Source organism: Cherax quadricarinatus, chromosome 52 (assembly GCF_038502225.1).
Source record: "Cherax quadricarinatus isolate ZL_2023a chromosome 52, ASM3850222v1, whole genome shotgun sequence".
Taxonomy (NCBI): Eukaryota; Metazoa; Arthropoda; class Malacostraca; order Decapoda; family Parastacidae; genus Cherax; species Cherax quadricarinatus.
In genome coordinates this window covers 11464250-11490719 of record NC_091343.1, presented here as the reverse complement: position 1 = coordinate 11490719, position 26470 = coordinate 11464250, and the positions used below count along the sequence as shown (strand labels likewise).

The 26470-nt window shown below is 36.9% G+C and overlaps 1 protein-coding gene across 1 annotated transcript in view; it reads right to left on the bottom strand.

Moving 5' to 3' along the window:
- The window catches only part of LOC138851050 (aminopeptidase N-like), a 70770-nt gene that overhangs the window by 21508 nt on the left and 22792 nt on the right, over window positions 1-26470 (bottom strand). Inside the window, exons 2-12 of the mRNA XM_070096044.1 lie at window positions 14944-15204; window positions 14171-14407; window positions 13827-14035; window positions 13581-13736; window positions 13328-13458; window positions 8313-8490; window positions 7785-7968; window positions 4612-4768; window positions 3169-3250; window positions 817-1000; window positions 379-715 (exon numbers count right to left, since the gene is read on the bottom strand). Of these exons, the coding sequence (XP_069952145.1) occupies window positions 379-715; window positions 817-1000; window positions 3169-3250; window positions 4612-4768; window positions 7785-7968; window positions 8313-8490; window positions 13328-13458; window positions 13581-13736; window positions 13827-14035; window positions 14171-14407; window positions 14944-15183 (2095 nt within the window). The 5' untranslated portion in view covers window positions 15184-15204. The remainder of the gene's footprint in view (window positions 1-378; window positions 716-816; window positions 1001-3168; window positions 3251-4611; window positions 4769-7784; window positions 7969-8312; window positions 8491-13327; window positions 13459-13580; window positions 13737-13826; window positions 14036-14170; window positions 14408-14943; window positions 15205-26470) is intronic.

Below are 26470 nucleotides of genomic sequence, written 5' to 3'. Positions count from 1 at the left end.
ATATATATTATATATATATATATCATATATATACACATATATACCATATATATATATATATATATATATATATATATATATATATATATATATATATATATATATATATATATATATATATATATTTGTGTGCCTTAGTGTACTGAAGTAAAAATACAAAACTGCTTAAAAAATTTTTTTGTGCAGATGCAAGCAAAAATATATTAAAGCAAACTTAACAAGACTGAAATAGTTATTGTAATTATTAAAGTTTAATAAAGGACATGGCATACCAGTAGACTGCATAGTAATAATATGCACCATTTAAGTTGTTTAAAACAGTGACTTCCAAGAATGACCTTTAGCAAAAAACAATCAGATTAAAACAAAAAGACGTACCAGCTTGTGCGAGGTCCATGGCGTCGTCGATGATCTGAGCACGGTTTATCACATGGATAACTTTGTGGTCGTTGTTCAGTTGCTGAATGAGCAAGTTCCAGTTGTCGTCGTCATAGTTCACTTTATAATAACCTGTCTCCTGTACGTTGAAGATGACCCACTGGTCCTTCTCAGGCAGTGAAGAGACTGTTATCTTTGCCTCAGAATCCTTCATCCATACTTGTGTTTGAGTGTTGTTGAAATTAGGGTTATCTTGACTCGTGTATGTTAGTGGAACCCACCACTTGTAGTCATGGGTGTCTGACGAGTTCTCGTTCTTTACCAATAAAAATCGTTCCTGCAATAGTATGAAACTTATTTATGTGTTACAGTCTGGCATTCTACCATAGTATAAGAGTTTGTCTCTTGAACAACATAACATTAGTAAATTATTAAAACCTGAGTGAGGGTTGCCGAGGAGCCGTCTGAGCTCCTCACAACCTTGATGACAGGGTAACCCATCTGCAGCGTCCAGGTGTCCATGACTTCCTTGACTGTCATGTCTGGCGCCAGTTTGTTATATTCATGAGCAACTTTAGTCAGGTAATGCCACAGGTCGTCTTGCTTAGCACTTTTATATTTCCTGAAAAATTCATGCTATATTTCTAAAATGCTGAATAAAATATTGGATACAAAATATATACACCTTTTGTGGAAAATATTTCAGAGTTAGAATGTTCGTTATCTGTAAAAATGCCTAGTTTAGCTTTTTAACATAAAGAGTACATTACAGATTTAAGTTAATTTCACTGAGTAATACATGTTTCCTGCATGTTATATCAGACGATTTACAAACACAAGTTGTTTCAGGCTGGCAAGCGAGCTACGTGAAAAATATGAGTGCAGGACGTGTGAGCTGACAAGGTACATCCTCACATCCTCTACTATAAGCAGCCAATTACCATTTACATTTATTCAGGTATTAATCTCTATTGCAAGTCATCGAGAAATGTCTGTTTTTTTAACTTTTATAATTCACTTAAATTCTTCTAATATTAAATTTTATTATGACCTATTATTCAACAAATGACAGAAAATATAGACCAAGTGTCTGCCAGACTGAGTCGAGATTCAACAAACATGATTCATGTTCATGGTCATGGTCTCTTTCCTTCAGATATTAGGAGGTAAATAACATCTCTCCTGTCGTAATTAATACCGCAAATCACTGTACACTGCATATACACAGACTTAAGCTATAGCTGTGAGTTAACCAATGAACTAATCCTGTAACTACTGTTGCTGTTGCTGACAAGACGCTGCACTATTTATTTTTTCACTAACATATTGTAATCCTTTATGTAATAATAATTCTGTGTATGAGGGAGGAGGGAGGGAGGGAGAGAGAGAGAGAGAGAGAGAGAGAGAGAGAGAGAGAGAGAGAGAGAGAGAGAGAGAGAGAGAGAGAGAGAGAGAGAGAGAGAGAGAGAGACCATTCGTTGTAGTTAAGTCTGGCAATATTTTTCTTTGGCCTTTGGTATTACATTGAGATGAAATTAGTATCATCAAAATAGTTATGTATGGTATTTGCACTTGCAACATTATAAGGTGTTGCAATGTGGAATGGCTAATGAGGTGCCCACTTAAGGTTTTAAATTACACTTGAGGCTTTTCTTTTCACAACTTTCTAACTTGACTAATCAGGCATAACGAACTATACCCTGTCTCATATATCCGTGTACTTTCTTTATATCCTATGTATGTAGAAGTGTTAGAAGTTAAATAGTTGCACATGTTGTTGTGACTAGCAGTTGCAACAGCATGGTGAGTGTGGGGAAGTGTATGATATATTCTTACTCCTAAAAGTTGATTTTCTCCTTGGTTTTCACACATCATGAAAACGCATGTTCGACTATTTCTTTAGCAATATAATACTAAATACTTATTCATGATTTATGTTAACTTCTGTTTAAGTGAAGTATACAGACAATTTTCCAGCATGACCGCTGCAAATTTCCTTACTAATATAAATTCACTAACATTTGAAGGTTTTTAATACACGGCATTCTTCAGACATATGGCATCACTGCCCACTGGGTTATACTAACTATAAACCACAAACACTTGATATAAGCCTCCATTTTATTCTTTCATAATTACAGTAAGGACAGTCTTCAAGGATCGTTCTTTATACAGTAGTCAAAGCCAAAAAGGGATAGTGTTCTTGGTCCACTGTCAGAGAATGACTAATTAAAGGACTTATTACTAAACCTTATTTCTAAATCTCATGCCTAAGTTATTAACTACACTCTAAACTTGACTTATACAAAAGGGAAGATGTCCACTGCGTAATATATGCCAGTTTCCAACTTGTTACTATATCTCCCTTCAATATACGACTGCTGATTTAGGTTTGTAAGCAAGTATACATGAAGTTATTAAAAATGACCAGGCCAAGGAACTGAAAATCTCTTCCTCTAGAATTAACTGAGAACATACACCGAAATATTGAATAAATTTATAACTTGCATTAATAATTTACCAGTGAAAAGGAAAACAGATACAATGAAAGATATCTCTCATGCAATGAGAGATATCTCTCACTGTATATACGACGAAAGTTTACTGTAATAGCTATTTTAGTGATTAAAGTAATCTGGACAGGTGGTAAAGAGGTGACTTGCATACTACATGATCCTCGTTTATTGGAGAAGATAAACTCCAGTAAACCCAACCAATGAAAACATCAGTAGCTGCAGGAGACTATAGCCTAGCAAGATGTATTATCCACATAAAGAAATATGTACTTACAGACCGTTGAGGTAGTTAGAGAGGCCCTTCCTTAACGTTTTCTCCGTCAGGAAGTAGTTCATCATGCGAATAAGAGATGCTCCTGTGTGAGGGACATTGATTTACTATTCTCGGAAGCTAAACACATCACATCCGAGCCTAAAATTCGCCATTCATCATGAATGTCCTTAATCTCGGTTACAAATTAGTCCATAACATGAGTTAAATGCTTTACAACTTAAAATACATATTATTTCATCTTGATGGTTAAAATATGGGTAAAAATTCATGTGATGATTTTCCACAGAAAAAAAATATTTTGCAGTAAGTACCGCAAAGTTACCATTAATGTTAAAGTGATAACACAAATCTACCGATGATCTGAAAGAAATACTTTCTTACAAAATTGAGAAGATAATATCTTCTAAATGTGTAATATACGAGTTATATTTTCGTAAGGCTATAATGTTTTGAAGAGAACAGTAAAAACTGTATTCTTGGTACGAACTTTTAATATAATCAACCAATGAAGCCCGAAATTCTGTTTACCTCTTTCTTTACTTTTTTCAGTGAAAATTTTTATTCCGGTTATTTGCCATTATTAAATCCCAGTTATTTTTATTAATTTCTTTTCACCCATCAGTAATATAAAATATCTTGCCATATCAATTTTCTTTTCACGAAATGTATTATTAGTTTGCGCTTGATGTTGAAATTCTTATTCTATTTGTTAATTCAGTTTGTAAGTTGTCTTGGAGTCTTTGTCACCCTGAGTTCTAACATTCCTCCCTACTTTTGTGAGAAGAATTCATTGACTTTCCCGTTTAGAAATGCTTAATTTGCTGGTAAGCTCCAGCCGAGGGTCATCACATTACTAAGACCCGTGATAGGAAACACTTGTCCTGAAAATTTAATACCCTTCCTGACCTTATTACCTACCTACCTACTCTATCATATACATTAAAAGGCTCTTATAGTTATTTTTTCCTAATCAAACGTTGCAAAAATATGATTTTTTAGCGAATTAAAACTTTTTATATTTTAACATTAAGGCAAATACTAAAATTGAGTAAATTACTGATTGCGATAAATACATAATAAATGCCACAGCTCAGAAAAATGGATGTATATTACATTCTCTCAATGCACTGGTATGATAAGATAAGATTTCGTGAACAGGACAACAGGTGTAAGGAAACGTGTCGAAATGTTTCCACCCGCCGGGAATCGAACCCGCGCCCTCCGCGTGTGAAGCGGGAGCTTTAGCCACCAGGCCACTGAGAGGTGTATATCTCAGTGTGTATTTACTGAGAGTTTACTTTCATTCATATTTTATTGATTATGGTAGTCTTGATTGATTCTAAAAAATTAAAAACAGCCTTAATGGCCCTTATTAGTCGATAGGCTTTAATTAAACCCCTTTAACAAACTAGTTACCTTCAAGAGATACAGAGATATCCTTACCCTTTCGGTAGGAAATGAGATCAAATATCTCATTGATCTCATCCGGATGTTCCACTGGGATGCTGATAGGGTGTGAGGACTCCTGACAGTCTAAAGGGAGCACTCTCTGGAAGTCTTTAGTAATGAACTGATCCATTATGTTCCAGGTGGGCTCAGCCTATGTGAAAAGTAGTCATGGTCAGGCAAAGTTGTACAATTTAAAAATTTATAATGAAATGTCTTACCTTGGGAATTAAAATTTCACCATAAGGTAGAGGAGTAATGGATGAAGTGTGATAACTTGTTTTAGCCGTAATATTTTTAATAGAGCTGTGTCAAAGTATCGGTATTTGTTACTGTATCTGTAAAAATGGCCGATACTTTATGAAATATTAATATACATGTGCTTAAAAATGATCAAATTTAATACTCTGTATCACGATTATGAGGGTTACTCATTACACACACACACACACACACACACACACACACACACACACACACACACACACACACACACACACACACACACACACACACACACACACACACACACACACACACACACAATCAACAAGTGTCTTTAACAAGTAATACCAAGCACAACAGTCCAAGTAGTGGGTAATGACATTATCATCTCAGAGAAATTAAGTTATTTAATATTTAACCCTTCCTGTGTTATTTAATATCCATTGAGGAATTAGCATTTATTATGTATACTGAACATAGCCATTATAATTTAAAAAAAAATAGAAAAAAGTATCGGTATCGGCTGAAAATTAGGTATCGGTATGGGCAAATAGTTTAGAACCGTCCCATCCCTAATTGCTAAAGATTCTTTTATGGAAACTTACGTAGCCAGAGCTTGAAATCAGCCCCTTTTCATTTTATTCGCACCGTCTCAAATAAGACTTAAGGCTCAGGGAGATTGACACCAGTGAGTCCATCTATCATCATTCTATCATGCAGGAGGAGCCACATGTCTATGGTGCATCCAACAAAATAAGCAGACTCTTGGATGTCACTACCGCCCGGCTCCGGCTGGGTTACAAGTATCTTTGGCAGGTTAAATCACCACCACCAGATGTAGACCAAACGAAATGTAAACTTTGCCAGATGGATTATTGTCACACCTTGCATCATTATGTACTGGAGTGTGATAAAATTAATGAATTTAGAAACAACTCACTCAGAAGTGTTCAAGAAATGGCTAAGTATTTTATCCACAGTGGTATATTACAGACCATTCTGGAGAAATACCCTGACTTTGCTAGCTGTAAATAAAGCATTACCACATATGTGCATGTGTGTGTGTGTGTGTGTGTGTGTGTGTGTGTGTGTGTGTGTGTGTGTGTGTGTGTGTGTGTGTGTTTGTGTGTATGTGTGTGAGTGTGTATGTGTGTGAGTGTGTGTGTGTGTGTGTGTGTGTGTGTGTGTGTGTGTGTGTGTGTGTGTGTGTGTGTGTGTGTGTGTGTGTGTGTGAGTATGAGTGTGTGTGTGTGTATGAGTGTGTGTGTGTGTATGAGTGTGTGTGTGTGTGTGTATGAGTGTGTGTGCGTGTGTGTGTATGAGTTTGTGTGTGTGTGTGTGTGTGTGTGTGTGTGTGTGTGTGTGTGTGTGTGTGTGTGTGTGTGTGTGTGTGTGTGTGTGTTTATGTGTGTGTGTGTATGAATTTGTATGTGTGTGTGTGTGTGTGTGTGTGAGAGAGAGAGACTCAGCAATCAACATTTGCACCAATAACTCACTACAGTTGTGACCGGGTGTGGAAGTGTGAATTGCTCATTACTCTAAAATTTGTTCATGATTGCAGCCATGTATAAACGTAAGTAACCATTCTTACAGTATTCATTACCTTTGTAACTTGTGAGTTCATTACCTTTGTAACTTGTGAGTTCATTACCTTGTACCTAGTTCAGCCATCAAAACTTTGGAGCCCGGTCCCTGGACCCATTGTGTACCTCTGTAATCTGTAAATACCTTTGTAACTTGTCATGATTGTGACTAGACCTACCTGGAGTTCATTACCTTTGTAAATTGTGAGTTCATTACCTTTGTAAATTGTGAATTCATTACCTCTGTAACTTGCTCAGCTATCAAAACTTTGAGGCCCAGTCCCTGGACCAATTATGTACCTCTGTAATCTTTTGACTACCGCCCACAGGATGGGTATGGGGTGCATAATAAACATATTAAACTATAACTAACTCAAATAAGTTTTGTCTCACAGACGATTCAAAACATTATTTGTGAAATAAATTACCAATTAAGAATATTATATCTCTTCCCCCTTCATATTATATAGAATATTGTTATTATTACAATCAAAACTAAGCTCTAAACCCACGAGGGTTCGTTATAGAATAATAAACTTTAGGAGCTTTAGTCTCAGATGACAGTCCTATCACGCGTTAAGTTCTGGTGCAAAATTTACATATCTTAAGTTTTCTTTCATCCTATAAACTTTATGTTATAATCAGAAGTAAAAATGTTGAGTTAGTTGGATGGTTTATCAAGTTTATAGTCTTTCAAGTTCGCGAGAGTCATTAAAGCTGAGTCTTATATACACCACGAGTCAGGGTTACTTTAATGCCCAAAATAGGAATGAAACTACACTATCAGCATATACACACTTAGGAAATACATCTCGGTGTATATACCTTTGCGTCTGTTAAGTTCATAAATAATGTGTTATCTTGATCACCTTGCACCTAGTTCGACGGACTGATCATGTCAAAGCTACTTCTGTTGCTTTTAGTGTTATATTCGCCTGTATTTGAATATAACACTAAACGCTTCGCCTGGTGCGCAGGAGAAGCGTTTCTACAATAAGGATACATAATTGTTGCACATGTGTCTTATTCAAGAAACTCTCGGCATCGTACATCAATAAAATTTATTTTAGTTGGGTTAAGTTTTCTTCTGGTGCAACACAAGTTACGCAACAGACTCATATAAGATCAAACTTTTCCATTAAGAATCCCAGTCTCGTTCGTATTTTTTTTACAGCTGGATAACTACAAATCTGTGATTCAATTAATATATTTTTGTTTTGATAGAAGATGTAAACTAAGTCTTATTTACATTTAAGTTTAACAGGATAAACCATTAGATTCGTACTCTTCCCTTTGTTTCACAAGGAATGGATCCTGGCTATCAACACCTAGTGTTAAAATCTGGCGCTGCTTCCAACTCACATGGTCCACACCGATGTAATTCACGAAGGAAGCAAAACCTTCATTGAGCCAAAGGTCTGTCCACCAGTCTAGGGTGACGAGATTGCCAAACCACTGGTGAGCCAGCTCGTGGGACACCACCCCAGCTACCCACTGCTTTTGCCTCGCTGACGACTCCTCTGGATCATACAGCATTATCTCCTCCCTGCACAGGACCAGACTCATTAATAGACACTGGTGATGAACGTGTTCGTACGAATAATAATAATAATAATAATAATAATAATAATAATAATAATAATAATAATAATAATAATAATAATAATAAAGAGCTTAATTGCAAACTCAGATTACGTATGCAGCAAGCAAAACTATTTCTAGTAGTGGAATACATGGTACTGATAGATAAAATGGTTTATTTAGGGCAGTAACTTTGGATTTTTTATACATTTATATAACATTCTCCAACTAGCTTCTACTGCAAAAAAAAAAAAAAAAAAAAAGGAACATTAGCAAAAGAATGAATAAAATGTTTAAATTCTATCTGACCTGTAGATAATGAGTCCCCAGTTTTCCATACCGCCAGCCCAGAAGTCAGGAATAGCTATCATGTCTTGCTTGGGAAGAGGAAATGAAACGTTGAAGTAATCCTCGAAGTGAGGGAGAATTTTCTGACCTGTCATGAGTGCGTAGTCTGCCTGGTCAATGGCAGACTTTCGAGTCGTCACTGCACGAAGGATAATAAATATTTTTTCAAAAACATACTCCATGGTAATACATTCTACTAGAACAATTAAGTAACATTTGATTCAAATTTGATTTATTGTTTCACTTTCAATTATGACAGATACACTAAGTCGGATCACAGGATATGTTCCTAGAGATGAAAATTGAGACATGTGCAACATCTGTAGCATCTTGCCAAGTTGGGGAGTGGGCAATGGATGGTTGTCTAGGGCAATTGGTGTACATTGCTGGCTGGACAGATACTGCAAGGAGCTTGCAATTCCATTCATTGATAACTGGGACAATTTTTATGGCAAACATGATATGTATGCAAGGGATGGGGTACATCTTTCAGAGGCAAGGGTGGTAGCACTTGCCAACTCGATTGAGAGGGCCATTGCTGACATGTCTAGGAATTTAAACTGATAGAAGATAGAGGTATGGGTGTGTCTGGGAAGCAGTCAGGTTGCAATGCTAGGGTTGAAAACAGTAAATGTTTAAAAGACATTCATCATAAAGTTACAAATAAAGGCAATGGATCGGGTCAGCAAACATAAGGAGACAGCAGAGAGCAGCGAGAGACTAGCCCTCTTAGGGTTTACTATACTAATAGCAGGAGTGTAAGAAATAAGATAGATGAGCTATGATTAATTGCAAGTTCAGGAAGCATAGATATTATTGCTATAACAGAGACGTGGCTCAATCTGAAATATAGAGAAATGCATTCTGAATATCACATACAAGGCTATAAATTATTCCACACTGATAGAGTCAACAGGAAGGGTGGTGGAGTAGCGATGTATGTCAGAGAAAATTTAAATTCTTGTGTTAGACAAGATATAAAATTAGAAGCGTCAGCCGCTGAATCTGTTTGGTTACAGCTTCTCGAGGGCCGTGAAAAGCTAATCTTGGGTGTGATTTACAGTCCCCCAAACCTTGACAGGGAGTACAGTAAACTTCTATGGGATGAAATTCGTAAGGCGTCTACATACGAAAGTGTTGTGCTAATGGGAGGTTCTAACTTTAGAAAGATCGACTGGAGCAATTTGACAGAAAATTTAGAGTCAAGTGACTTTCTTGATATGATTCAGGATTATTTTTTAAAACAGTTTGTGACAGAACCAACTAGAGGAAATAACCTGCTTGGCTTGATTCGTGCCAGCAGGGAATTGCTAATTAATAGTCTTGAGGTTAATGATGAGCTTGGATAAAGTGATCACAAATCACTCAGTTTTTATATATCATGGAATTACCCTAATAATGACAATCAAGTCTCTGTCCCTGATGACTTCTGCTTGGCTGATTTCATAGGACTGAGAAATTACCTGGGTGGGCTGAAATGGAATGACCTGACTATGGGTGAGGTAGGTGGTGATGGTTGCCGATATGACGTTTTCCAGAGCATAGGTCTAGCTGTTCAGACAGCTTATGTTCCAAATAGGGAAATCAGATCAAACAAAAATGATCCTAAATGGATGAACAATAAATTAAAACATCTCATTGGTCAAAAGAGAGGCATATATAGGCGAATCAAAAGAGGAGAGGTGCAGTTAAAAAATCAACATATTCAGTTAAAGAGAGAAATAAAAAAAAGGAATTAGAAAAGCAAAGAGGATTCTTTCAGGTATATAGAAGTAAGACTAAGGACAAGATAGGCCCACTCAAAAGTTACTCGGATCAGCTCACGGACAGTGTTAAGGAAATGTGTAGAATTTTTAACACTACTTCCTCTCAGTTTTTACACAGGAAGATACTAGCGATATTCTAGAAATAATAAATTATGTAGAACAGGACGATAATAAACTATGCACGATTAGGGTCACAAGTGACATGGTCCTTAGACAAATAAATAAGTTAAACCCTAACAAATTCCCAGGCCTTGATGAACTGCACGTAAGGGTTCTAAAGGAATGTAAAGAGGAGCTTAGCAAACCTTGGCTAATCTTTTCAACGCATCACTACAAACTGGCATGGTGCCAGGAAAGTGAAAAATGGCAAATGTGATACCTATTTTCAAAGCAGGTGACAGGTCCTTAGCTTCAAACTATAGACCAATAAACCTAACCTCCATAGTGGGAAAATTTATGGAATCAATAATTGCCGAGGCAATTCGTAGCCATCTTGAAAGCTTAAATTGATCAACGAATCTCAGCACGGTTTTACAAAAGGGCGTTCATGCCTTACGAATTTATTAACTTTTTTCACTAAGGTATTTGAGGAGGTTGATCATGGTAATGAATATGATATTGTTTATATGGATTTCAGTAAGGCTTTTGATAGAGTCACATATAAGAGACTATTGATGAAAATTAAGGCACACGGAATAGGAGAAAATTTTTCCTGGATAGAGGCATTGTTGACAAATTGGCAACAGAGAGTTTGCATAAATGGGGAGAAATCAGAGTGGTGAAGCGTCATGAGCGGTGTTCCACAAGGGTCAGTGTTGGGCCCCTTGTTGTTCACGATTTACATAAACGACATAGATGAGGAAATCAATAGCGACATAAGCAAATTTGCTGATGACACCAGAATAGGCCGTCGAATTCATTCTGACGAGGACATTAGAGCACTACAGCAAGATTTGAATAGACTGATGCAGTGGTCGGAGAAGTGGCAGATGCAGTTTAATATAGACAAATGCAAAGTTCTAAACATTGGACAGGAAAATAACCATGCCACATATAAACTAAATAATGTAGATCTTAATATTACTGATTGCAAAAAAGATTTGGAAGTTCATAAAGGATTTGAAAGTGCATAAGTGTTCACAATAAAGCGAACAGAATCCTTGGCTTTATATCAAGAAGCATAACTAATAGGAGTCCTCAGGTTGTTCAATTCTATATATCCTTGGTTAGGCCTCATCTAGATTATGCTGCACAGTTTTGGTCACCGTATTGCAGAATGGATATAAATGCTCTGGAAAACGCATAAAGGAAGATGAAAAAGTTGATTCCATGTATCAGAAATCTTCCCTATGAGGACAGAGTGAGGGCCCTGAATCTACATTCTCTAGAAAGGCGTAGAATTAGGGATGATATGATTGAGGTGTATAGATGGAAAACAGGAATAAATAAATGGGGTGTAAATAGCGTACTAAAAATATCTAGCCAAGACAGGACTCGCAGCAATGGTTTCATGTCGGAAAAATTCAGATTCAGGAAGGATATAGGAAAGCACTGGTTTGGTAATAGAGTTGTGGATGAGTGGAACAAACTCCCGAGTACAGTTATAGAGGCTAAAACGTTGTGCAGTTTTAAAAATAGGTTCGATAAATACATGAGTGGGTGCGGGTGGGTGTGAGTTGGACCTGACTAACTTGTGCTACAAGGTGTTCATCACACCAACACCAAGGCTGAGGGACTGATTACGTCATCTTTTGTATATAGTTCTACTGTCTTCAAATTATGTCCTAGAATCTGTATTGATAAAGCCACTGGATGGCGAAACGTCTACAATAAAGAATCCCAGATTTTGCATATGTTCCAATTTCCTTTTTTTTTTTTGTATTGTATACCATTCTTGTACATTCCTAGAGGTATATGTCTTCAGCATATACATCCTGGCAGTTTACTTTAATCCATGTTTTAGGAATTACAGTCTTCTTAGCTGGTGAAAAGGTTACATGAAGCTTTAGAGCAATCGACAGGCTTTAAATCCATTAACTAACCTAACAGGATATCTGTTCTCTAAGATTTCATTCTTCTCCCCATTAGCGATGTGATCGGTCCATGACTGATGGACTGATCACATCGACTCCAGGCTGAAGAACTGATAACCTGAGACTCCTCGTCATCTTTTACTTTTCTCTGCATTTGACTGAAGAAGCCACTGGCTGGCCAAACGTTTCCTCAATAAAGATATCCAAGTATTGCACAAGTGTCTAATGCATATGTTTAGTACACACGAACATATTTTTCCTAGTAGCTTATTAATCTTGTGTCAGAGACAAGACACTTATATTAAAGAGACTAATTTTTCAGTTAATATCACACTTAAAATTCTGAAATTATAAGCTTTAGAAAGCTAACAGTAAATATATAATTTGCACTGTTTCAGTAGGAAAATGAATAGCATCACTTCTGGCAATACCATACAATGGGTTGACTGAGGAAACCAAAATATGCGAAGTAACATTCTTGTGAACTTTTGTTTTGTTAATTGCCTCCCCATCAGTTTGGTGGACTATCTTAATTTTACAGAATCGGGAAGCACACATAGAAAGAATTATTCATCACTACCAGAAAAGTAAATAAATTTGATAATAAGAAAAATGCTCGCCTTCACATTAATCAGAATCTTCCATATTTATGAGTATCAGTGTTTTAAATGATCTTTCATATTATTTATATTTTGTTACTAACAAAGGGAGAATATTGATGAGTATTCAGAGTAATGTAAAGCAAGATTATCTTATTTTCCTAAGCAAGATTTTGCATTCTTTACATGTAATATTTCCCCAAAATTTCTACCGGGCTGAGACACTTCATGATTGAACTTTATATGTTATTAACATTTGTTATGTTTATCTTCAGTGGCCCAGATGCTGGGCCACCAGATAATACACAGACAATCAGTTCAACATTCATGGTAGATATAAAATATATATAAAAAAAATACACGATGGAAATAGACAAGCGCAATACTATGCAATTCTTTATCGACATGATTACATCCAATCAGTGAGCTTTTTCGCTCGGGCATGAAAAAGCCCACTGCATGGGCGTAGCGTTGCAAATAAAGAATTGCGTTATACTGTTTTTGTGTCATTTTCCATCACTCGGTAGATGTGCGACATTCATAATTATACAAAATATTAACTTTCCATCATAACCTACCTCGGAAGAGAACGTGATCGTTGTCGTTGGACTCCATGCTAACGAAGTCGGAGATGACGAAGGCGACCAGGTAGGTGGACATGGGCACGCTCGTGTTGAAGTGGTCCCACACCCACCCATCTTGACCCTCGCTGGGAAAGAAATAAGTAAATATATAAATAATATTTTTAACCATTTACTTACTATGTTCAGTGTATGAGCAACATGCTAAATTTAACATAAAACTCGTTTAAGATAAATTCCTTTGTCTTACATTGGTATTGTTTCAAACTTCGGCATGTTTGAAAGGGAGGACATTGAAGATTCCCTGGCCAGGAAAATTTCGTAAGTGGCTTTCAACGCAGGTTCATCAAAACATGGAAAGGCTCTTCTGGCGTCCGTTGGTTGGAGCTGAGTCGCTGCGATCCATCTAAAAGACAGGAGAGTACGATGCAAGAATTGTCACTGTCGAGAGTTCAGATGTAAGCAAAGGAAAATATTTATACGAAATGAGTCTTACTTTTCATTCCCTTGTTCATCCGTGTATGAAGATCTGTAGAAGCCAACGAGATCATCATTGAGGTAACCAACGAACTCCATAGAAAGAACGTATTTCTTGCCAGGCTTTAGGTCTTTGTTTAACCTGGCAATGTAAGATTCTCGTTCTTTGTCATACAGATGTTTTAAAATCCTTATCCCGGGTCCCGTCCGATCATCAGAAGGTTTCAACTGTAAAATTATATATGGTGAAAGAAATAGCATTTGCAGTAATGTTGACTCAGAACAAGTATCATTTCTTATAATCACTCGAGATTATATAGCTATATGATGCAAAACTTCAACAGATACTTTTTAAAAACATACCTTGATGGTTTCGTTGTTTGTGATTATATCCTTAATATGAAGAGTAATGTTGGAGGTCGGCTCAACAACCTCCATCTCCACCTCCACGTATCCCATGATGCTGAAGTTGCCATTAATAAAAGGTTGAAGTTTGACCATATAGTGGAGAGGCTTGAGGGCTCTGGGTAGTCTTACATTGATTTTCTCTTTAGATGGTGTTTCAGGAGATGTCTCAACAGGCGAGTGTGTGGGAGGTTGCTGTAAGATATTAGTTAACGGAACATTCCGAAACATGTTTTGTTAGAATAAAGAGATTAATTTTGAAACTTTTTTGCAATTACATGCCTCATAAGGTAATAATGTGTATTATTATATTCATAAGGAAGAGCTAAACACCTAAGGGTCAACCTGCACTTGGAAAATTGCTTACTTTGATTTCATCTGAGGAAGAGGGAGTAACTCAATTTTATTAAAACAAGAGGTTTTTATTACCATCATGGCGGCAAACTTTGAAGGGGCAATAATGTATAACCTTACCAGGAACTTTGAAAGACAAACATTATGAAGTCAATGATTGACAGCTCGTGAAAAACATGGATCAATATATATTGACAATAGTCTGGATACTTTCTAGTCTTTAGCATAACTCTCACGTCACTACAAGACTAACAGGCTTACATGCATCTTAGCAGCAATATTTACATGACTGGGACCCCTGACGAAAGAACATGCAATAGAACCAGATATCTTGGAACAACTCAGGCCAGAAACCCTGACGGTATTCAGGTACTCACTAGTGAGCTACGCCCTCTGTCGTCTTTCAAATCCTGGGACTCTTGTACTGACTCCCTGACATGCGGGGCAAAGTAGTAGACGAGAAGTCCAGTGGCCACTACAACACTCACGACGACCAGCCCCAGCAGGAATGCAACACCTCTGCTTACATACCAACCATTCGTTTTCCCAAAGGAGACAGAGGATGAGGATTGGTTCGTGTCCATAGTTGAAGTTTCTCTACTCTGGCTGCTGGTCATGGCATAGTCTAGCTGTTTCACCTGTTGTAGTTTGAAAGAAAGAATGAGTTCTTATATATAATGCTTTGGAAACGCCGAAGAAAACGTTACAATAACAATATACCTTCGATGAATTCCGAGACGTTTTCTACTCTCGGAGCTCAGCCATGGGCCAGGCTCGTCTAGTGTTTGCCTGGTCAACCAGGCTGTATACGGTGGTGATCCACTGCCCCACATATCCATCACACCCTGGTTGATCTGGCACCTGGCGAAGGTACTCGTCCAGTTTCCTTTTGAAGACTTCTACATATATCCCAGCACTATGTCCAATATGTTCTGGTAAGATGCTGAATAGTCTGGAGCCACGGATGTTGATGAAGTGTTCCCTTATTGTGCCCACTGTACCCTTGCTTTCCACTGGGTTTAATTTTGCGATCTGCTAATTATATCAACCCAATAAATATAACGTTAATTAATAAATATGACGTTAATTTAGGTAACTGAACGCAGACTCGGATCTGCTTCTTTTATTGAGGCCATGTTGCACATGACAAGATCTTGATTAAGCCTCATTGTACATTAACAGAACAGAGGACGATATATAGTGAACAGGTGGGAGTAAAAAGAAAAGCCTGAGAGTAAAAGTTACAACAAAGATTTAATAATAGAGTTTTACAGGGAAAGGTTATAGCACAGACTTAACAAAAGTCGTAAAATAGGTTGTGTAATAGGTATGAAGGGATGGCAGTGTTCAAGGGTTTCTGAACCATTACTTATAATAATTTTGAAATGTTAAAAATTTAAGATTTTGCCGCGGAAGCGACTAGTTTATTGTGCCTCCCATATCCATCCTGTGGATGGGAATGCAAGAGCATATGAATGCACAAATGGCCTAGGAACTATGACTCAAAAGGGATTATAGGAATACATCTGGATTTATATCCGAAGTCGACTTATTTATTGAAATCAAATTAAGAAATTTGCTTAATATATCTGGTATCTTGTTTTCATTAATAAGATATCTTGACACATCGCATAGGTTATTATAAGTATTTGTAATCAAGCCTTAGACTGGCTACTTCAACATCAGTCTGTTCATATTGCAAGTTGCTCCATGTTATCATAGTGGAAATGTTAAAGTATTTACCGTTTTGGGTAACAAATGTTAAAAGAACCTTCTGAACACTTCTTCCTATGAAGATCTGTTTCCTTGATAGGTATCTTGGCATAGATGAATAAGACCCGTGTGCAACACCTGGGTATCCTTATTTGTGTACAAAAATGTCTTTAAGAATCTAAAACAAAGTCATGAGAATGGAGATTTATATAGAGGAACCCCGAAAAGGTAGAAGTATGGAAACAGTAGTATTGTGGAAAATACTGTATATATTTTCCAGAAATTCAGTATTTATATGTAAATAGATGGTCATACTGTATTTAATAATATTTATGTCATAGAAAACGGAAAGCCTGCGTCTGCGCAGACGACTCTCGCCATTTGGTTATGAATTGGATACAACGTTAGTGTAATGGGAAGGAATTTTCGTGCACTAGAGGTTAAAATTGGGCTGACACCTCTCAAATAGGAGGCGAAATTGTTGGACATGCATTCCTGCATAACTTGAGATATCAGACGGCTGGACAAGACAGCTCCAGGAACCTCTGATAAGCTCTCTAGATTTGTGTATAATTCTGGCCAGTGTTTTCACAAATTTAGTTAGTGAGGTTTTCTGAGTATGATACACATTTTTTCTCCAGTCAAATTGGTGAGTGATATTAAGATATATTTTGCTTCTGTTATGTAATAGTGTATATATATAACCATTTATTATTTTTAATATACAGTCCACAAATTTATATATTTACCAGTATTCCTGGTGTATGTATATTTCATTTAATTAATAGGTCCAGAGCAACTTGTGGTTATGACAGTGGCATGTATCGAAGGGGGACATTTTTTGCGACCTAGGTGTCCCAAATTCCTACTTGTCTATGTAACATTGATAAATAATAATTATCTTTGTTATCATTTACTGTTATGTACATAATGATACATTCAGATAAATGCAATTTTCCACATTTAATTTGCCCGTTGGTCCTTCTTGAACCGGAGGTAATTAGTGAAGTCATTAATTAGTTAATTACTTAATAATTATATGTGAAATGACAGAAGGAGGTGGATGTTAAGTTCACAAATTTATTTAATGTGTAGTGGATTATAATTATTACAATATTAATTTAGATAAGTCAAGTCTGGCTAAGTTTATATTAATTGTATAATATTAATGTGACAGGACAATTCTGGCCAAGATTTATATCAGTGTATATGTAATTGATAAGAAAAGTGTGTCTAAAGATTATATTGTGTATAATAATTTTGCAATGCCAAATTCTGGCAAGGATTTATTAATTTGTATAATATTAATTTTGATGAGCCAAGTTTGTATTAACGTACATTTAAAATTTATATTATAATTTTTTACATGTAATTGCTGAGCTCAAGTAGCTGGGATTTATTCAAAGGTAGGTTGTGTCAGTGTTGTGAGTTGTAATAAGTGTTATTAAGTTGAATTTAATACATTGCATCATGGCTGAAAATGAGGAAATTAATGTAGAAGACAAACATATCGAATATAGAGCAAATAGTAAATGTTTAGAATTAATGAATCAAGAAACTGTGAATACAGATGATTTAAAATTGTATTTAGATGCTTTAGGTAATAGATATGATTCATACAAATTATATTACAACAAATATGAAGGAGATTTGTTAGTAAACTGTGTAGATGAGACTGAAGTAGATCTCATGATTAATCAGCATTATGAATTAGAGGAAAAGATTCTTTCTTGTAAAAGTCAGGCCTTGAATAAATTAAAATGTGTAAACCAGGCAGTTGGTCAGTCTGCTCCAACAAATATGTCTTTGCCAAAACTCCCAGAATTGTGTTTGCCTGTGTTTAATCCTGCAGAAAATTGGAAGGAATTTTGGTCAATTTTTAAAGCAGCTGTGCATGACAGGAGTGACCTAGCCTGTGTAACTAAATTATTTTACCTCAAAGGACAGGTAAGAGGAGATGCTCACATTCTCATACAAGCCTTTCCCAATGTAGATGACTCTTACAAGGAAGCAGTTGACTTATTGAAGGTCACTTATGATAATATAGAACAAAGTAGGTTGGATCTAGTGAATATCATTGTTAATTTAAAATCTCCAGATCACACTTACAAAGGTTCACAGCAGTTTAGAGTTAAACTGGAGAGCACTCTCAAAACTTTAAGTAATAAATATAATCTGAAGGAATCAGACTGGTTATTGAGTGCCATGGTACAGAATAAATTAAACTGTAAAACACTTGAATGGCTCTCGAACAAATATTACAAGGATTATTTTGGTCTGGAGGAAATAAGACTAGGTCTACAAGAATTAATTGTTCAGTTGCAGACCAGCCAACTAACTCATTTTAAAGATGCAACACATAATAACTCTGAGGTATCTGTCAAGTTTCACAAAGGGAAAAATTATCCCAATGCTGTTAATCAAGATTCATTTCCTAAAAAGAGTTGCATAGATGCATATCAATTAGCAGGAATCAGAAATAAGGATTCTCCACAAGGTAAGAAGAATAAGTACCCTCCTAAGAGTAGCCCAGTTAATAAGAAACCAGTCAGAAAAAAGAGAGATTGTCTTTTCTGCAAGGGTACTCATTTTTCTAAGAATTGCAATGCATACAATTCATGGAATGATAAAGTTGAAAGATTGGAGGAACTTGACAGATGTATCAGGTGTTTAGGTAACCACAATGTAAAGGACTGTTATGCCAAATTAAACTTCTGTTATCAATGTCACAAAGGAAGACACCATATAGTCATGTGTAAGGGTCTATATGATAATGTTGATAATAATGATAATGTTGACAATCCTGACACAACAGTGGCTAATGTAAAAATTGCTGCTAATGTTAATAATGATGGTTTCGCTGAAGTAGCCTTACCTGTGTTACAGGTAAAAATTGATGATAAAAGGCATAAATCAAAAAATGTAACTGCATTATTGGACCAGGGATCCCAGCGTGCTTTCATAAAACGTAAATGTCTTGATGGTATGAAAGTACAGATGGGAGATCCCACAACTTTAAAATTATCTGGTTTTCTCTCGGATAAAAGGGCTCAATTGTATGACACTGTTTATGTAACTGTCAGGTTGGGCAATGAGAAAAAACGTGTTAATGCAGTAATTGTAGATAGACTTCCAGAGAAAATATCTACAGTAGGGCTTAGTAAAGCTACAGAAAGACTCTCACATAATGTAAATTTAGCACCTTCTAGTGTAAGTGATGATTCTGTAGGCCCAATAAATATTTTGATAGGTAGTGACTATTATGCCTCCTTTGTAAAGGGTATGGTAAAGAAATGTGGTGTCACCCTTTTGAAGACTGCAGGAGGCCATGTAATGTATGGTAGGATTCCTAGTAATAATAATACATGACTAGAGGAAGCTACAAATACCATAACTGTGTGTCTTACTCATGAAGTCGTGCCCCAGTATAATTCTTCCATAGAGGATGGTGTTGAGCCAGTGCATAAATTGTGGGAATTAGACAGCATTGGAATAAATGTAAATGAAGAAAGTCCGGACGATTCTTTAACTCAGGAGCAATACCTGAAAGATGTAAAATTTGAATCTGGACAATACTGGGTACGACTTCCGTGGAGACTGAACCATCCAGAATTGCCCACTAATTACAGAATGGCATATGGGCAGTTAAAGGCTCAGCTCCGCGAACTGAGTAAGACACCAGAATTGCTAACTGCCTATAATGATATAATTGCTGAGCAGTTAATCAATAAATTTATAGAAGAGGTACCTCCTGAGCAAGCCAAAATTTATGGTCACTATTTGCCACATCAAGGAGTGAAGAAGGATTCTAAGGCCACTCCTCTGAGAATTGTGTTTAATTGTAGTGCCAGGAGTAACAAAAATGTACCTAGTTTAAATGACTGTTTGATGACAGGTCCGTCGTTGACGGAAAAATTAGGAGATATCTTATTAAATTTCAGGGTAAAGAATTATGCCTTTACGGCTGACATAAGTAAAGCTTTCCTAAGAGTGGGTTTACAAGAGGCTGACCGGGATTGTACATGCTTCTTATGGCCTGAGAATCCTATTGACCCACTTAGCTCTCTGAAAACCTTTCGCTTTAGGAGCGTATTATTTTGTGCTACATCCAGTCCGTTCCTACTTCAAGCGACGATAAATGCACACCTTAAACGTACGGGAAGTCCATTGGGTAAAGTAATGAGCAAACAATTTTATGTGGACAATTTCCTGGGTGTGACGTCAACTGAAGAAGAACTGTTAATGACTTATGGAGAGGCTAATAAAATAATGCAAAGTGCAAATATGCCTCTGAGGGAATGGAATAGTAATTCGTCCAAATAAAAGGACAAAATAAGTAAAGATTACCCTGGAGATGAAGTGCCAAAATGTAGTAATGCATTGGGTTTAACTTGGGATACTGAGAGAGATTTGTTAATGTTTAAATCTAATAATTACAGTATGCCCAATAAATTAACTAAGCGAGTTTTGCTTGCTGAAGTTTCCAAATGTTTTGATCCACTAGGTTTAGTGTCACCCCTTACTATAAGAGGGAAATTATTAATACAGGAAGCATGGAAACTTAAATGTGCTTGGGATGAAATTCTACCTGAGGAATTCATTAACAGGTGGGATGAATTAATTGGTGATTATGAAAAAATTCCAATGTTGGAGTTCCCACGCCAGGTGGCCAATCCAAATGGGAAAAATGTACTCCACATTTTTTGTGATGCTTCAAAATTGGCATATGGAGCAGTTGCTTACCTTCAATGTAATAGTGTTATTTCTCTTGTTATGTCTAAGGCTAAAGTGTCTCCAATTAAATCATGTACCTTGCCTCAGTTGGAATTAACAGCCATTTATGTAGGTGTCAAATTAGCTAATTATATAAGAAATAAGTTGCAGGAGGTAAATATTAGCGACACTGTAATTTGGTCTGATAATGAGGTATCCTTACAATGGATTTGCAATGGAAACAGTAAAATTGTGTACGTACAAAACAGAGTCGCTGAAATTTATCAGATGCAAGAGAAGTATAATAGTTTGGGTCAGCATATGTTAACATTTAATCATATACCTGGTAAGGAGAATCCAGCTGATTTCTTGTCTCGAGGTTTACCTTATGCTAAATTTGTAAATGCTGTATCATGGTTTAAAGGACTGAGCTGGTTGGTAAATAAAGCTAATTGGCCTGTGCAAAAGGCATATATTGCTCCTGTTGAAATTACTGTGACCACCGCTCCAATAGTTTGTCCTTCCTTAGCCATTGATATAAATAGGTATTCTTCTTTACCCAAACTAATCAATGTAACTAAGTTGGTGTTTAAATTTCTAAACAAGATGAATATATCATATAAGTTTTCACATCCTCTTGAATATTGGATAAAGAGGGTACAAGAAGAAATCTATGGAAATGAGATTAAATTGATTATGGAAAGAAAAATTGTGAAAGGTTCCATAATAGAGAAATTGGGGCTGTATTTAGAGAACAATGTAATTAGGTGCAGAGGTAGGTTACAAAATGCTGAATTGGGTGATTATGCTAAACACCCTATCTTACTGCCCAAAACTCATCATCTAACAAATTTAATTGTTATAAATGCCCATAAAAATGTAATGTATGGTGGGGTACAAGATACCTTAAATTGTATTAGGGAAACTTTCTGGATTCCACAAGGACGGCAAAGTGTAAAAAGGGTGATTAAATCTTGTGTAATATGTCGCCATGTGGATGCCAGATCCTATATGTACCCAGGTCCTCCCCCATTGTCAAAGGAGCGTGTACAATTAGTGAAACCATTTGATGTAACAGGTGTAGACTATAGTGGTCCAATAATTTTAACAGGTACGTCAAATGGTGTTCCACTGAAAGTGTATGTTTGTTTGTTCACCTGTACTGCTACTAGGGCAGTTCATTTAGAAGTGGCACAGGACTTGTCTGCAGAACAGTTTATACAGCTGTTTCGAAAATTTGCAGCTAGGAGATCCTGTCCGAGGTTGATGATTTCGGATAATGCCACAAATTTTGTAGCAGGTGCTCAACACTTGATAGAATTAAATAATAGTAACGGTGTTCAATCTCTGTTAACCCTGCGAGGGTGTACCTGGAAATTTATTACTCCTAGAGCCCCTTGGCAGGGGGGCTGTACGAAAGACTGATAGGCACAGTGAAGAGGTGTCTCCGCAAAGTACTACACTGGAAGAGAATTAATTTGGAAGAAATTCGTGCAGTGTTAGTGGAGGCAGAAAATCGTATAAATAAGAGGGCTCTCTCGTACATGAGTGATACACCTGATGCAGATGTATTAACACCTTCTCACCTAATACGTGGAAGGAAATTGGAAGCTGCCCCTGTCTATAGAGATAATCCGGAAGAAAGTGATGAAGATTACAATGATGTGGCAGTGTTGTGTAATAAATTTAAAATGTTAAATAAAGTAATTGATCATTGGTCTAATGTGTGGCGTAAGGAATATCTTCTTACACTGCGTGAACACTTTTATGGTGCGACAGAGGCAGTAAATCGACAGACCATTCAACCAGGTTACATTGTGTTAATTGACACTGAAACACATCGAACATTGTGGCCTCTGGGCAAAGTATTGACATTGTACCCAGATGCACAAGGTGTTGTCAGGAATGTCAAAGTGTTGTGTCGTGGCCTGGAAAGTTTATGCACAATTAATAAATTGATTCCCTTGGAATTAGGTGTTCAATCAAACGTAAATGAAAATCTGAGGGAAAGTGACACAAGTGATATGGAAGATAACGTAGACAAAGTGATGCTGGAAGATGAAATCGTAGTAAGACCTACTAGGAGAACAGCCACTCAAGCCAGAACTGGCTGGAATTGTCTCCTAAAGGAAGGAGTAATTTGAATCGTTTAGCAACGAACTCCGGCCGGCCGCAGTGTAGAAAATACTGTATATATTTTCCAGAAATTCAGTATTTAAATGTAAATAGATGGCAATACTGTATTTAATAATATTTATGCCATAGAAAAGGGAAAGTCTGTGTCTGCACAGACGACTCTCGCCATCTTGGTTTTGAATTCGATACAACGTTAGTGTAATGGGAAGGAATTTTCGTGCTCTAGAGGTTAAAATTGGGCTGACACCTCTCAAATAGGAGGCGAAATTGTTGGACATGCATTCCTGCATAACTTGAGATATCAGACGACTGGACAAGACAGCTCCAGGAACCTCAGATAAGCTCTCTAGATTTGTGTATAATTCTGGCCAGTGTTTTCATAAATTTAGTTAGTGAGGTTTTCTGAGTATGATACACATTAATCTCCAGTCAAATTGGTGAATGATATTAAGATTTATTTTCCTTCTGTTATGTAATTGTGTATATATATAACCATTTATTATATTTAATATACAGTCCACAAATTTATATATTTACCATTATTCCTGGTGTATGTATATTTCATTTAATTAATAGGTCCAGAGCAATTTGTGGTTGTGACAGTGGTAGGTATCGAAGGGGGACATTTTTTGCGACCTAGGTGTCCCAGATTCCTACTTGTCTATGTAACATTGATAAATAATAATTATCTTTGTTATCATTTACTGTTATGTGCATAATGATTCATTCAGATAAATACAATTTTCCACAAGTATTAACAGTGACAAACATGGGTGGGTCTGGATAAGATGTAATTTACAGGCTGTGGAAGCAGAATTCAAGAATTCAGGTTTTAAGTGAGATAAAGTAGCAGTAGATGAACATCTCGAATAAAGATATTCGGGAAGAATAAAAAGTCAGAATACCGTGGCTAGAACAGTGCACCGGAAAAGTGCATGGAGGAGAGAAACCTTATAACGACGTTTTGGTCTGTCTGGGATCATTGTCAAGTGACTACGGAGGCGAGAAAAGTAGAGGCCACAAGACACATCGGGAGGAGGCTGGTGAAGGGAGTAGTAGTAGTAGTAGTAGTAGTAGTAGTGGTGGTGGTGTTGGTAGCTGTAGCAGTAGTAATAGTGGTTGTAGTAATGGTGGTGGTTGAGGTAGTAGTGGTGGAAGTACTGGTGGTGATAGTAATAGAAGCAGTAACAGCAAGTAATAGTACTAGCAGCAATACAGCCACCTGCACTATTTACTACTACCGCCGCCACTCCTTCCGCCCCCTCCGTTTATTTTCCGGTAATCTCCACCACTAGTTTCAAGATTGCTTGTTTTGAACTAGTGAAGATTTTAATGTTGATATTGCTGATTTTAACTATTCCGTGTTATATAACCAAGGCCTGTGTTATAATAAAGTTTTACAATATTTTGTGTATGAGAGGTTTAAGACCTGATGGAAGAGTAATTAGTCTGACTATAAACTTAGTAATGTTTAACCTAAGGGGTCATGATCTCAACCAAATGTTTAGAAACTTTAGTTGAAATCTGAAGCAAAGAAAAAATACGTAAGTATTTGTATTATTTTAGTGTATATGCACGTAGGGGTTAGTGTATATTTTGGTGTATATACATATATGTATATATCAGTGTATAAGCATAGGAGTTTACTGAGACGCTTATTTTAGTTTTTGTTAGGCCATAAAAAATGGTAAAAATGAGAACGGGGAGAACTGGAAAAGGACAGAGCAGTGAAAAAAATGATTGTGTGTAGAAAGCAAGACACGTATTAAAGGTCGAGTCCAAATCACTTTGAGTGGATTTTAAGAGGGAAATTTGACATAATAACGAGTTTGCAAACATTTTAGGTATGAAAGCATCCTAAATTAATGGTTACAGATGAAATACAGACTTATTTACCCTCGTGTAGGTAATAGGCTACACGAGGGTAAATAAGTAATTAATGGTAAATAAGTAATTTAAATAAGTAATTTAATAGTAAATAATTTAATGGCAGATAATTTAAAGCTAAGTCAAATACCGAAGATTGTTTTCTAGTGCACTAAAAAGACTTACTGACACCTCAGACTAACTGACAAACAATGAAGAATGTTGACTCGAATGAATGTTATTTCAGACCGATCTTTACTAGATTTAAGACCTCCTTCAGAACGTCATTTCCCGACTAAAAATATTCATACACGCTATCCTGAAGACCACCTTTCTATAAACTGTCTGGTTGCCTCGGGGTAGCTGACAGTGTAACAGGATCGACGACCACTCTACCATCCTGGACGTACCACAGTGTGTTCACTCACACCATTCTAGTCATCTAGTTTCTGATTGTTCTGATGACCTTTGTTGATGGCATATATTGAACTCTCTGTTCTCACACACACACACGAACACGCGCGTACACGCACACACACGAACACGCGCGTACACACACACACACGAACACGCGCGTACACACACACACGAACACGCGCGTACACACACACATACGAACAAGCGCATACACACACACACACGAACACGTGCGTACACACACACGAACACGCGCGTACACACACACACAAACACGCGCGTACACACACACACACACACACACACACACACACACACACACACACACACACACACACACACACACACACACACACACACACACAAGAAAGAAGGAACACTGCAACAGGCCTACTGACCCATGCGAAGCAGGTCCATGTGCCCAACCCCCGGATTAGCCAAATGACCCACCTAGTCAGGTCACTTCCACTTAAGGAAGGGGCAAGGCATCAGACCTAGTAGCACAAGCTAGTCAGGTCCAACTCACACCCACCCACACCGACTCATATATTTATCTAACCTATTTTTAAAACTATACGTTTTAGCCTCTACAACTATACTCGGGAGTTTGTTCCATTCATCCACAACTCTATTACCAAACCAGTGCTTTCCTATATCCTTCCTGAATCTGAATTTTTCCAACTTGAAACCATTGCTGCGAGTCCTGTCTTGGCTGGAAATTTTCAGCACGCTATTTACATTCCCTTTATTTATTCCTGTTTTCCATTTATACACCTCAATCATATCCCCCCTAATTCTACGCCTTTCAAGGCCCTCAGTCTATCCTCATAGGGAAGATTTCTGATACATGGTATCAAATTTGTCATCCTCTGTACGTTTTCCAGAGCATTTATATCCATTCTGTAATACGGTGACCAGAACTGTGCAGCATAATTTAAATGAGGCCTAACCAAGGATATATAGAGTTGAAGAACAGCCTGAGGACTTCTAGTATTTATACTTCTAGATATGAAGCCAAGAATTCTGTTAGCTTTATTGCGAACACTAATGCACTGTTGT